The sequence below is a fragment of the Balearica regulorum genome, chromosome 23 (assembly GCF_011004875.1).
Source record: "Balearica regulorum gibbericeps isolate bBalReg1 chromosome 23, bBalReg1.pri, whole genome shotgun sequence".
Lineage (NCBI taxonomy): Eukaryota > Metazoa > Chordata > Aves > Gruiformes > Gruidae > Balearica > Balearica regulorum.
This window is the reverse complement of record NC_046206.1, coordinates 79,520-93,355: the sequence shown is the minus strand read 5'-3', so window position 1 is coordinate 93,355 and position 13,836 is coordinate 79,520. Positions and strand designations below refer to the sequence as shown.

The following is a 13,836-nucleotide window of genomic DNA, read 5'->3' as shown; positions in this document are numbered from 1 at the left end:
TGTAGCAAAAGGTCCCTGGTTCTGTTGCATTCCTTTGAGAAAACAAAATAGATTTGCAAGCTTCTCTAGCTTTTGCGTCCTTCTATCTGAGGGCTACTTTTGTCTAGAACTATTCTGTTGTTCATGCTAGTTCATGCATAAAAGTCTGCCGCAGGCAGTGGGAAAAGCACCTGGTTCGGAAGGAATTAGGTGACAGCTATATACCAAAGTGTCGCACAGCTCCGTGTATTGAGATCAGATGCTGTGCCGTTGTGTTTTTGGATACGTTCCTATTGAATATCCATGTTTTAACCAGATGTTTCAGGCGGATCGCCTAACTGGCGATGTTATGGATATGCGTGGTGTGGCGACTGTCCTCTGCTCCCTCGGCGGGATTTGTCACCCCCCTCTATCGGGACCTGCATACATCCTGGTGGCGGATGATACAGTGAGGCCCGCGGTGGCTTGGAGGAGCTGCGCCTGATGGTGATTGTTGCTTCTGGGCAGAGGCTCTCGGTTTGCCCTCACCTACTCGGGTCTGTAATCCAAAGGTGGCAATGCGGCGGCTCTGTCTCCGTCGGTTGCCGGTTTTGCTTGTAAATGAGATTCTGTAGGTTCTGTTCGTGTGCGGATTTGAAAATGCAAACGAGGTACTGAAAGCAGCCCGGAGGCTAAAATATGTATTCCTGGCAGCTGTGCCTCCCTCATTGGAATGTGGCGCTTCGGTAGGCGTTAGAGAGACGCCTTCCCCAGAGCAACGTTAGAGGGGCTTTAGCCATCTCAGGCCTTTGCCTCTGTGATTGGTTTTCTGCAGTTACTGGAAACTTCAAATATAATTTAAACATGAAGGTCTATTCTTGCTCCCTAGTAATGATGTATCCATATGTAATTTTAAAGAAAAAGGAAGAACAGTAAGTCCATCTTGGGGTTTTTTTTATTCTGGTTTCTCTCACGGGGAATATACTTCCCCCTCCCGCAACTTGCCTTTGGTTTGCTCGCAGACTTAGCAGTGGAATTCAGGCCAAATAGGTAATTGGTTTGAATGAGTTCAATAAATTTATGTAAGTTTTTACACAAGAAAAGCGTCCTGAGTTTTGCACTTTTGTGTTCCCTGAAGCAAAATGCTTCCCTCCATCTCATCTGCACGTTTACCACACACCTTCAGGAGGGTGAAAGCTGCCGAGATCTTTTGTTGTGCCGTTTGTGCCGGCTGTCTGCCCGGTGAGCTCGGGCACAGCCACCTCACTTGTGCGCGATGCCGCTTGCCAAAAGGAGAAGTCGCAGTGTTGGAAGACCTAGTCCTCTTCTGGACTGTATTTCTCCGTGGCGGTGGCTCATCTCCGTTTCCAGGTGAGGAACAAGGCTCGAACTTGCTCTGTCACCTGCTCTGTGTCCTCGGTGGGACTGGCCTCTGGGTTAAAATGAGTTTCACCCCCCCGGTAGAGGCTTGCAGTTGCTGATGGGGAGGGGAGTACAGCTCATTAAAGCAGTAGTCGTAGGTTTAGCCCATGCTGGCCTGCACAGAACGACCCTGGGGAGAGGCAGGAGAAAGGAGATGCCCCTCCAGGTGGGAAGCAGCTCCCGGGCAAACCCCTCGGCAGGGCGTCTTCCCTGGGCTGGGCCAGGTCCCTTGAAATGGGAATGCGACAAGGCTCTGCCAAGGTCAAGCAGGTGGAGACACCCCTTGTCTCATCTTTTAATGCTTGGTTTTTCTCGAGGGCAGGCATGGGGAAGAAGTTTTCTGCTAGAAGGAGGAAAAAAAAAAAAAAAAATAGAAGTGGTTGGTTGTTCAGCTCCGATGTGCTCAGCACTGCGTGATGGGAGCATCCCCTGCCAAAAGAAGATAGCCTAGAAGACAAAGTCTTTCCCCAAAGAGACAGTGAAACCTAATCGAATTTCGTCAGTGTAGGCTTGCCCAGGACAAACAGGACCACAATATTAAACTGCCAAAGGAGCAGAGGGAAACCTATTTTCACCAGTTTTCTCTGTCTTACAAAACAGATTGAGAAGAGTTAATTGATTTTCCTGTGGCTGGTAACGTTTAAAATTTGTATGGGAGGGAAAGGAAGAGCCAGGGTGTGTGGAGTGGCAGGCTGGAAGTAATCTGCCCCTGGAATATCAGTCAGTGCTTTATAATCCCCCTGCTCTCCTAAAGTAGTTGTTGAAAAGGGAAAAAATAAATTAAGAAAAAGAAGGAGAAAAAAAAAGGAAAAAGAAAGCTTCCTGCTAGCAAGGACATGCTTGGAGGATAAAGAGAAAGGAAACTCCGAGATTTGCTGCGGAGGCGGTGTACTGCCCAGTGCCTGATGCGCTAAAAGAAACCGCTGAGGTAAGATAACAGCACTTTGGTGAACTTACTAAATGCACCTCTAGGAGCACCAGGGTCCTGGAAAAAGGTCTGGGCTTTTATGTGGTTCTTGTTTGGTTGCTGGCATTCCTGTCCCCTCTCCGTTTTTTAGGAAGGGCGGGGAGCAGGCGTACGGGGCGTGTGGGAGGGATACCTACCTTCTAGCAGGGAAAATAGGTAGTAAAAAGGTCCCCACCCAAAAAGTCAGAAAGGAAAATCCTTCTTCTGCCAAGCTTGGGCTGTGCGGTTATGTCTGTGAGAACATGGCCCCACATTTTCCCACCACGGACTGCTGAGGTTGGAGCACCGCCTGTCTTCACCGAGCCTTAATGCAGGCTGTAAAAGTCAGGTCTGTAACGGGGTTCTGCCCATGGCACCCTTCACCCCTTGGCTGCTATTCTGCCCCTCTCATCTGACATTGATGGGAATGAAATTAAAGCAGAGATCCCTCTTGGGCTACAGATCGGGCTCAGATGAAGAGCTTTGGTCTATGGTAACACAGTTTGAGGCTTAGAGCCTGCAAAGCTTTGGCACCATCAGCGAGGGTGTGCGGGAGCCGGCCCGTCGGCACTGGGGAAACACTCGCCAAGCGGCAGCCGCCACCGAGCACCTAGGAACAATAAGCAGCCTCAGTAGTTGCTCAGCTCGGGTGGCCATGGGGCACGGGCACAGAGGGCCAGGGCATCCTCGCTCAGCCCGTTATGTCCCCAGCCTGCACGCATGTAGTTGCACGCTCGTGGAGAACACGTCCTCACCTCGGCTACGCCTGCAGCCCAGGGGTTTGGCCCTCCAAGGTAGCTGTGTACCTAGCAAAGCCTCTGGGCTTGCAGAGACACGTTGTTGTTTAGAGGTGGAGGGCAGGGGAGAAGATGGAGTTAGAGGAAAGGCTGGGCTCTGGGCGCCTGCAAGAGGAGGGGGGTAGTGCCGAAAGAGGACTTCAGCAACCAACTTCCCTGGCTGCTGCGGGCGCTTGCGGGTGTGCCGTGCAGCCCGGGCACCAGAGGCAGGGAAAACCCCCGTGGAAATTGCAGATTGTAGGAGTGAAAACAGTAATAATGCTCACAGCAGTCCCCCACCAGCTCGTGTAAAGACGCCAGTCAGCCCTTGCAGAGAGGGTGGAAAAGGGAACAGCAACAAAACTCTGGCAGATTTGGAGAGAGCATGCTGCGCTGGGTATGTTTTTTCCTCTTCCACCTGTAAAAACAGAAGTAAATTACAAAAAGTAAAGCAAGACTTGGATGGAAAAGTAACTCCATTGAAACTTTGGGGCACTGCCTTTGAACAGTGCTTTAAGCCTAGCGCTGTTTGATGCTAATCCTGTAACATTATATAGATGGGCTTTTTTTTTTTTTTTTCCCCACTTACACAAAGGAGGAAGGGGCTCAGTTCTTCTGAGGGTTGGGGTTTTTTTTTTCCTTCAGCGAAAAGCGATGCTGAGCAGCACAGCCGTGAGCCCAGCTCCGGCTTGCTGACATTTCCATCTGAATCCACCTGAAGGGGGTGAGCTTGTGGGGAAGAAAGAGGCTTCTCTCCCTCTCCAGGCCAGAATCTGATCTCCAGATTAGCTTGCTGGTTATCAATAGAGGCAACAGTTGCGATTGCAACTCAACACTCCTCCAGCCCTGGAACAGCATTGAAGAAATTGGACTTTTCAATTGCGAGAGCAAGGGGACTGAGACATCATTTCAGTCATCGGCAATAATTGGCAAAGGAGGACCGGCATGCATTCTCCATTGACATAGGATTTCTCCCTGGTCTACCAAGATCGGTCTAAAATTTCAGACCTGATTGCTCCTCTAGTCTACAAAACAGGTTGGTAATTTTTTTTCCAATACCTAAAAAATTGTAATTTTAAATGTGGTATGTTAAGTAAAGTATTCTTTCTTGTCTGTCACGTTTTCCAAGCGGTGCCGGTCTCGCTCTTGGTCTTGGACTGACATAGTCTCCACTAGTCATTGTCTGCCCGGTCTCTGCTAATGATTCAGATTTACGATCTATATAAAATTCTGTCATCCTCCTTTCATCTTTCCAAGACGGGGAATATGGTAAAACTTTTTCTTGGTGGAATGACTTTTTCTCAAGGCAGAACACAGTTGCTGAAAGCAGGCTGTGGCCAGCATCGGTGTGAGTGGCACGCCGAAGAGCAGTGAAGCAGGGGAGACACTTTCCTTCCACCGTGTTTTGCGCTTTCCGAGCTCCCGGTAATGGGAGTCAAGCGGATGCGATGTGGGAGAGACGATGGCGGGTTCCCTGCTGTAGTCCCACATTGTATGCGTTGTGTATGTATGTGGATACATTTAGAAGGCATCGGATCTGTTGGTCCCTGTACCTTACAGAAATGGATCTGTAGGGAGAGCATAAAGAGATGCTGGGGTTTGTAGGCGACGTGTCCACACAACTGAAGTGGACGGGACGTATAAAGCTGAGAAGGTAGAGAGGCTGGTATTGAAACTAAGGCTATATGTAATGCAGAGCCATAGTTTGTGCCTGAAGCTGACCGCGTACTTTTCCAGCGGGCGCACGCATGCTGGGAGCACAGGATACCTTCCTGGGAGCTGTAGGTGAGCACGGCTGTGTGTAATGAATGGAAGCGACAGGCGAAGAAATCAAAACAGGTGGTTTAGCGATATTTTCTATTGGATTAATAATGAGTAACAAATTGCATTAGGCACAGAAGGAATTAGAATTAAAGCTGGCACAGGATTTCGCTTTCATTTTCCCAGCCCCGTATCTGCTTCTCTCTCTATCATTGATTCCTGTACAGCAAGGAGTTGCCCAGCTGTGTAAATGTTTGTGCTTCTTCCACACTCGTCAAAACCGGTAAGCGATCATTGTGTTAGCAGCCAGCGCGAAGGATTAGTCGAAGAGGTGTCTGAAGCCCCTTAACTACGAGAGCACGCCGCAGCTCTGCATCGGCTCTCGCCGTTTGGAGCAGTGCGAAGCTGTGCCCCTTAAAGTCAGGCAGAAGCGTCCATCCTCGCACTAAGTGGATCAGGGAGGAATTGCTCTTGAACCATCGGGAGAATAGAGGGCCCACGGAGAGCCAGGGCTACTTACAGCTTCCAAACCCTGCGTGAAATTAGCAGCAGCTCTTCTGTGTGGTTATGGGCTTGCATTGACAATGCCTGCAGGGCGATTTGCTGTTATGACCAGGGAAGCCTTGTTACACCTAACGGACTAGGCATTTCGGGTCTGCCTGGCAAGTGAGGGACCTCCATCTCAGAAACGTCCGCATGTCGGCAGCGGTCGGGCAGCTTCGGGAAGCGACGGCGTTCAGTGTCACCCGGGGTTTGCTCGAGGATGCGGTTTCCTACCGATGTGATGCATGTCCGGGTTTCTTTCCTTCTTGTAGGATGAAAAAGCGATTGTTTCTCGGAACCTGGGTGGCCCTTTTGGTGATAACGGCATGGCAGCGAGGTGAGTATCTCCCGCTCGGGTGCTGGGAGGCTGATGCTTGTCAGCTGTGCTGGGAAAGCGGTCGCTGTGCTGTGCCCAGAAACCCCAGCGTTACGGAGGGCTTGGAAAACGCACCCAGCCCCTTGGCTGGAGCAAGGACAAGAACCATGGTGAACATTGTGTTTCCCACGAGGAGGGAGACACCACTGGTTTTGAAGGGTGAGCGCTAAGCGGGGAGATTGGTGTGCCTTCGTGGATAAGCACAGGTGCCAATTTTGCACAAGTGATGGCTTGCATTGCGGGAGATGGATCAGCAGCCTGCATAAATTGCCCTCGCTTCATTGAGAGAAATGAAGCGACAGTAGTTTACATGGAACAAGGAGCTAGCACACCGTGCTGAATACAAAGCTGGCAGAGCTGGCAGGATATACAGGCCACAGAAGTTCTCGAGGTCGGCGAGCGTTTTAGGTGTGCATGCGTATATATCATCTATATGTCTGTGTGTGCACGCATGGGGCATTCCAGAGGTTGCGATGGTCTGCTCAGTCACTATGAAATAGGAGTTTGGAGAATTTCTGGTGTTAGGAGTGCCGAGCAGGCAACCATCCTACATCCAGTAATGGGCAAATTGGGTGAGCAGTTGCAAAACGTCATGGTTTGTGGGCAGTGAGGTTCCCCTGGGGTGCTTGCAGAAGGCATCCGACAGCAGACGTGGAGCTGCCTCTGGCGCAGTCGCAGGGCAGCAGCCTGCAGCAGGAAGCCTCTCCCTGTGCTCGCACCCTGTTTCTCCTGGTGGATGTTGAAAAGCACCGGAGGAGCTCCCTAGGCTTGTGGGGTAATTAATCTTTGTCGTGTTTCAATTCAAAGAAGGGCAAGACGAGCTGGTAAGGGCAGGGAAAGCCCCTGTCGTTGGGTAATGTGGCAGATGTGCGCTGCCTGGCTGGTACGAGCCGTGTGGCCGGCTCGAGGGCCTCTAGCAAGGGAACCTAGAGCTGGGGAGTTGGGAAATCTGGAAGCTGGTTCCCTGGTCAGCTGCCGAGTTGCTGTCAGGGTGAGGACAGCTCGGGCAAAAGATGTGACTCTTTTCTCACGCGGGAAATGAGGCCACCGGTTCACCCGTGGGAAATGCCACCAGGGCAAAAATCACAATCAGCGGGGCCCGCTGGGCTGCTTGGATGGCGGGATGACGTGATGCATGCAGAGGTATGGTCGTGTCACGCTAGTAGTGCTAAAGAAGCCGGCATCGAGGAGTTCTTGCTGAGTTTCCTGTTCAAAAAAAAGAAGTAAAATCTGTGTCTCGTAGCTATGCCTCAGCTGTAATAACTCATCAGGTGTGTAAGAGCTGTGAAACGACTTGTTTTACTACCTGGCAGCCAGGAGTTTTGCTGTGGTCCTTCAGATATCTCTGTGAAACCAGGCTTGTGGCTCGGACACTGCCACACGCCACCTCCCTTTATGTCCGGCGGGGCACTCGCGCCACATGTGCGTGTCTTAGGGGTTAGGCCAGGCTTCCCTTGTCTCCTTTCCCCCTGAGGGAAGTTGGACCAGTTGAGCCTGTGAAGAAGGGTCAGCTGGCAACTCCCCGCTCCCAGGCAGTTTTGAGCAGGGAGCATCCTCAGGGTGAGCATCCCCCAGCTTGGGCAATACCGAGACCCCCTCCAGCATCCGTAATGGCACAGCACAGAGCAAGCTGTCCTCAGCTGGAGGCTTCCGAACAGTGCAGGGTAGGGCTGAGGAAATAAAAGCATGCCCCGAATGCAGGCGAACAGAGCCAGGATTGTTCCGAGCCCGGTGGCTCATGTCGGCCGATATTGAATGTCGCGAGGACAGGGCGCTGCATTTCTACATCAAAGAGGGGAGGAGGGGTAGGAAAACCCAGCAAAATCCCCATTTGCTCTGTGAGGAGTCACACTAGTAGCTAACTGCAAGAGACAGGGGATGAGATGACAGCAGAGATCTGGCAGGGGCTGGAACAGGAAAGGACGTGTGTCGTAGGGTCAGAAGTGCCCACTTATGACTCAAAGTGATGGAAAATAGATTTTAGTCTGGTAGAAGGCAGCAGGACTGTATTGAAACATGTCAAAACAATCTTCTGAAATATTTTTAGGAGGGGCAATTATGTTCATCGGCAGTGCCTTTTGGCAGGAAACCTAATTTTACTAGGAAATGTTGGAGCAGTCATGATGCCTCGGGCTGTAACCCAGCACCAGGAGCATTCGAGGGTCTGGTGGGGTTGTCTGGCCCTGGTGCCCAGGAGGGCTCTGCCGTATAGGCAGGAGGAGGGCAGCCGCTGCCAGGAGCGTGGTTGTGGTGGGTTGACCCTGGCTGAGGGCCAGGTGCCCACCAGAGCCGCTCTATCACTCCCCTCTTTCATTAGACAGGGGAGAAAAGGTACAATGAAAAAAAACTTACGGGTCGAGATAAGGACAGGGAGAGATCATTCTCTAATTATCATCATGAGCAAAACAGACCGAACTTAGAGAGGGAATTCATCTTATTTATTACTAAGCAAAACAGAGTAAAGGAATGAGAAATAAAACCAAATCTTAAAACACCTCCCCCCACCCCTCCCATCTTCCCGGGCTCAACTTCACTCCCGGCTTCAACCTCCGCCCCCCCCAGCGGCACAGGGGGACGGGGAGTGGGGGTTACGGTCAGTTCATCATGCGGTGTTTCTGCCGCTTCTTCATCCTCAGGGGGAGGACTCCTCTCATCATTCCCGTGCTCCAGCATGGAGTCCCTCTCACGGGAGACAGTCCTTCACGGCCTTCTCCAACGTGAGTCTCCTCCACGGGGTGCAGACCTTCAGGAGCAAACTGCTCCAGCGTGGGTCCCCCACGGGGTCACAAGTCCTGTCAGCAAACCTGCCCTGGCGTGGGCTCCTCTCTCCACGGCTCCACAGGTCCTGCCAGGAGCTTGCTCCAGCGCGGGCTTCCCACGGGGTCACAGCCTCCTTCAGGTGTCTCCACCTGCTCCGGCGTGGGGTCCTCCACGGGCTGCAGGTGGAATCTCTACACCCCCTCATCCTCCCTCCATGGGCTGCAGGGGAACAGCCTGCTTCACCATGGTCTTCACCACGGGCTGCAGGGGGATCTTGCTCCGGCGCCTGGAGCACCTCCTCCCCCTCCTTCTTCACTGACCTTGGTGTCTGCAGATGTTCTTACATCTTCTCACTCCTCTCTCTGGCTGCAAAAGCGCTCTCTAACTGTTTTTGTCTTTCTTAAATATGTTATCACAGAGGCGCTGATTGGCTTGGCCTTGGCCAGCGGCGGGTCCGTCTTGGAGCCGGCTGGCATTGGCTCTATCAGACACAGGGATAGCTTCTAGCAGCTTCTCACAGAAGCCACCCCTGTAGCTCCCCCCCCCGCTACCAAAACCTTGCCACGCAAAACCAACACAGTGGTCGGTCTTGGTGCTCTTTGGTCCCCGGGCACGAGTATCTCGCTGTCTAAAACAGCAAATCCTGCCCATCCTGGAGTGGGGGGGGCATGGAGCCGGTGTCCTTGTTGTCATGATGCAAAGCCGAGACATGGGTGTTATGACTTGATCACAGTCACATGGAAAGTAAAAATGGGCAGCTGTGAGCTGTACGCACATTTTGTGGTCACTTCAGTGCCCTAAATAACCTTTGAATGATGGTCTCCGTGATGGCCCTGTCCCAGAGCCAGTCCCAGAGCTAGCATCTGTGCTCTGGCTTGAGAAAACCTTTGGCTGGTGGGATGTGGTGCTATTTTCCTCAGCAGCAGCGATGCAGAACATGGCCTCGTGGCCAAGTACTGGTTTGGCTAGTTACTGTTAGTTTGCCACCTCAAGTGCACAGCGTAGCGTTTCACCCCCTCCCCAAAGCGCCGCGCGATTTAGGCGCAGGCTGGTGGCCAGCAGACCTTCGGCATCCCCAGCACGTCTGCACCGGCGAAGGAGGTGAGGGCAAGGCACCGATTTCCCTCTTCACAGGACTCCGATGTTTGGGCATAGGCAGCTCTGGGGGCCCTGCCGTGGCCTCTCTGAAGTCAGAAACGGTCCTGACGTTGCCGTAAGGACTCTCTTCTCCCTCTCCTTCCAGCTCACGCCACGGCGAGCCTGTATCCGTTCTGGCAGAATGACACGAAAACGCCCAAAGTTGATGATGGAAGCTCTCCCGAGATCAAGATCTCCGTGCCATTCATCTTTTTTGGAGCCCCATACAGAAGCGTTTATGTAAGTGGAGAAGCAGACCTTCCCTGTATCCTGTTCCTTGCCATTAGCGGCTGCATTTTAAACACACTCTCCCCGTCGTCAGGAATCGGAAGATTTATTAGCATCTACCTGACAAGTTCTTAGATTTCATGAACTGATAGGTTTTATGATTAAGAAAGTCAAAGGTATATTTAATGGGCTAATGTTCATGGGGAAGGAATATAAAAGGCAATAAATTTTCTTTGTAGGTGATTAAATGGTAGAGCAAAGCTAAGGCCTTGACACAAGGACCATTATTCCTGTTACATGACAAGAAACAAGAACATGCAGACACCCACGGGGGGAGGGGAAAAAAAGGGCAATAGTTTGGACCCGTACGTAGGTGCCCGAGACAAGGACAGGCTGCTGGTGTTCTCAGATGATAGCACAGCGAAAGCCTGGCAAAGGGGACACCGGCTCCTCCGGGCTGGGTTGGGATGGTTTACCCGAGCACACCAAAACAGTGCCTTAGACTAGGGCCTAAGTCAGCCGCACCACATGCCAGGTCCCAAGCACATCCATGTTTTGTGGCGAGTGGGTCTCTGTGGGTTTGCCCGGTCCAAAGCAGGGGATAAACCTGCCAGCCCCCCAGGGTTATTGCACAGCAGTCCTGGGAAAGCAGTAATCCCGGGGAGGCTGCGAATGCTTGTGTTGTGGGAGATTTCAGCATCCGGACAGCAGGGCCACTCGTTCTCCATGGTCTACAGAAATAGTTGTTGTTTTGGGAAGCATCTTCAGCAGGCTCAGGGGAGGCTGCCCACGGCACCACATGTCACACTGGTCTTGGGGAGCCCCAAGATCTGTCACAGACGACGAAGCCAAAGGCAGCGGGTTTGATGCTTTAGCTCTTTTGCCGGAGAGCCCTCGTGCCGTGCAGCCACCTGTGTCGTACAACGGGTCCCTCGGTGCTGCAGAGCTGCTCCCCAAAGGCTGGGTAAACCCAGGGCCCCAAGGCAGGGTCCCAGCCGAGCCGGGTGCCACCCTGCTCTGATGGGTGCCTCTCCTGTGTTGGCCCATAGGACCCCGGTTTTGCAGATTTTTCAGGGTTTTGTTCCGCTTGGGGCTTCCTGCGCTCAGCCTTTGGCCGCCGCTGGTAGGATGAAGTTGAATCTCTGCCTAGGTGGTTGGGCTGTCTCACCGGCTGTCATTATTATAAGCTACCTTCAGCCAAAAGTCACTCACCCCACATTTTCTGATAAACCAGCAGCTTTCCTCTACCTGCAAAGGCTCGCTCAAACGAAAGCGGGTCTCTTTGTGCAGGTCAACAACAACGGCGTGATTTCCTTCAACGCGCTCGTCAGCCAGTTCACTCCGGAAGCCTTTCCCCTGACGGATGGCCGAGCCTTCATCGCGCCCTTCTGGGCAGATGTGCACAACGGCATCCGGGGAGAAATCTACTACAGGGAGAGCATGGACCCCGAGCTGCTGAGGAGAGCCTCCAAGGACATCCGCAAGCACTTCAAAGACATGTCCTCTTTCTCCGCCATCTGGATCTTCATCGTCACCTGGGAGGAAGTCACTTTCTACGGAGGAAGCAGCACGACTCCGGTAAGAGCGATCAGCTCTGCTTCTTGTGTTTGGTGGTTGAGTATATGTCTCTATATATCTAACTGTGTTGGCCTTTGTACGTGAAATTGAGTCACTTTGTGTTCATGCTCCTCGGGTCCCTTCTGGGCAGAGGAGCACCACGGTCCTTTTGCTCTCTCCCGTATGAGCCTCGCTTCCTGCTCTCAGATCTCCAGGGAAAGCATCGCCTCTTTGGTGTTTGGAGGCAGCGTGCCTAAACAAGGCTCCGACACCAGTTAGGAGTTTTCAGCTTGATCGCAGTGTGGTTATTTTCTGTTAGATAGAAATGTAGAGTTCATTTTTCCCTTGTGCTGTGAGATGCGACCTTCACGTCACCTGTGCTTCCACGGATAAAACAGAGCTGTTTGTGCAGGGGCTACAGGCACTTCAGAAGAAAGGTCTTTATAAAGGAGCCAAAGTTTTGGCAGCGAACAGTAGCTCTGTCGTGATATAAACCACTCGAGGCTCCCACTTGAGCCATCAGTTTGTGTAGAGAGATTCATTTTGAAGGCATGTTATGACAGTAATGGGGCCAGGATGTTGGGCAAGACCCGGAAGCAGCCGGCCAGGTGTCGAAAGCAGCTTCGCTGTGTGTGCGGCGTCTGCGCGTGCTCGGGGCGGGCTCCTCCTGAGACTGCGACCTGGCGAGCGGTGCCCGGGGATGGAGCAGAGAATAAGCATGGATGTGCTTGCATCCCGTCCTGAAGTGGGACTGGAGGGCAGCCCCGTGCTGGATCAGGGCTGCCCACGACAGGGGTCCAGGATAAACCGGTCTTGCGCTCAGAGGGGTGATGGAAAGAATGGGCTGTGGAGGTGGATCGAAAGCCCTTCTTTGGCTGGCTGGCCGGCAATAGTCTTCTGCTCCGTGCTCCCTTCTTCTCCTCAGTCACCCTGCTGAGGCTGGATTTTGTAACTTGCCCTTTCCTCCCCACTGCTCGTGTCTACCCGGGATTCAATGCGAGTCTGCTCAGTTTTGCACCCCGAGCTCGCCTTGCAAGGCCAAGCAGCTTTGAAACGAAGCTAAGGTTATCTGCTCCTTGCCTCTGCGAGGAGGGAGGGCTGCTCCAGCAGAAAAGGCTGTAGTTCAGGAATCTGTGGTAAATTAAGTTTTGGAAGTAATTTGCTCTCCAAGGAATTGGAGACAGGAAAGAGAAAATAGGATCTTTAATTTGTCTCTATTTGGCAAAACTGCCTTTTTCTTTCCAATCATGATAGCTTTTTCTGTGGCAAAGGCTGAAACGCTCTCTCCACAGTGCTGATCCAAGAGGGTGGCGAGGGCATCTCATAGAAGAGGGTTGAATGGCTGTTCTGAAATCCTGTGTGGACATTGAAGTAGGAAGGGGAAAAACCAAAGGCAATACTGACAGCATTTTTGCCCTGTCTGCATGGGGACACCGATCCAGGCTGACCAGAGCGTCACACTAGCGACTCAGCTGTGGTAGCTCTGTTACATTTCCGTAAATGTGCCAGCAGTGTCTCAGAGGACAGGGATGGTGATGTGATGTTTTTCAGGGCGTGAATAGCTTTTAAATAACTGGTTAATATGTGAGCTGCGACAGCAGCTGACTTTGGGAAGTCCGTGCTGGGCTGCTGACACGTCGCCGGTAGGGCCTGTGCAGAAGCTTCGGGGTGCAGATAGTGAGAGAGGGATCCCTGCTGTTGTTTGGGGAAAGAGTTGTTTAGGGTTAGCCTGTGTACTGAGTGCCAAAAGCTGGCTGCTTCTGTCTCAAGGAGTTGTCTCTGATAAACAGTTCAGCTCTTTTTTCATTTGTTAGAGAGGCTCAAGATTTAATGTACATTTTTTGCCAGTCCTGGCAGCGCTTGCAGGGGGAAAAAAAAAAAAAAAGTATGTATGTATTTGTAGACAGCGAGCAACATAGAGATTCATGTATTGCCTGAAGAATTACATTTGCAACCCAATGCAATTTATTTTGTTATGGAGCAGCCTTCCCGTTCAATAGCGGCCAGGGCTCCGGGTTGGCACGTGGAATACCACGATGCAACTTAAGCAGGAAATTCATCGCAATGCAGAAAAGGTGCAGAAAACAATTTTGCGAATGTGGCCTCAGGGATGCTGCGGCTACTGTCTCTCAATGACACCCGAGCAAATAGGTTCAGTTTCCCGGAGCCTTGCTAGATGGCTAGGGTGCTCGATGCATGTTTGGCCGTGAGCGTCAAACAGGGAAATATTTGTGGTTCATGTAAGCGCTCCTAACGAGGAGCGCCAGATATCTTGAACCTCCTGGTAGCAGGTCAGCTACCACCACCCTCCAAGAGGCACCTGACCGGAGCGGGGTTTGTGGTTGCATCGAAGAACCGTTGTTGCACTATCA

The 13,836-nt window shown here is 52.1% G+C and overlaps 1 protein-coding gene across 1 annotated transcript in view; it reads left to right on the top strand.

Moving 5' to 3' along the window:
- The first annotated feature begins 4,057 nt into the window (after positions 1 to 4,057).
- TECTA (tectorin alpha) overlaps positions 4,058 to 13,836 on the top strand; it is a 31,230-nt gene continuing 21,451 nt past the window's right edge. Inside the window, exons 1-4 of the mRNA XM_075774356.1 lie at positions 4,058 to 4,138; positions 5,679 to 5,743; positions 9,786 to 9,919; positions 11,198 to 11,485. Of these exons, the coding sequence (XP_075630471.1) occupies positions 5,680 to 5,743; positions 9,786 to 9,919; positions 11,198 to 11,485 (486 nt within the window). The 5' untranslated portion in view covers positions 4,058 to 4,138; position 5,679. The remainder of the gene's footprint in view (positions 4,139 to 5,678; positions 5,744 to 9,785; positions 9,920 to 11,197; positions 11,486 to 13,836) is intronic.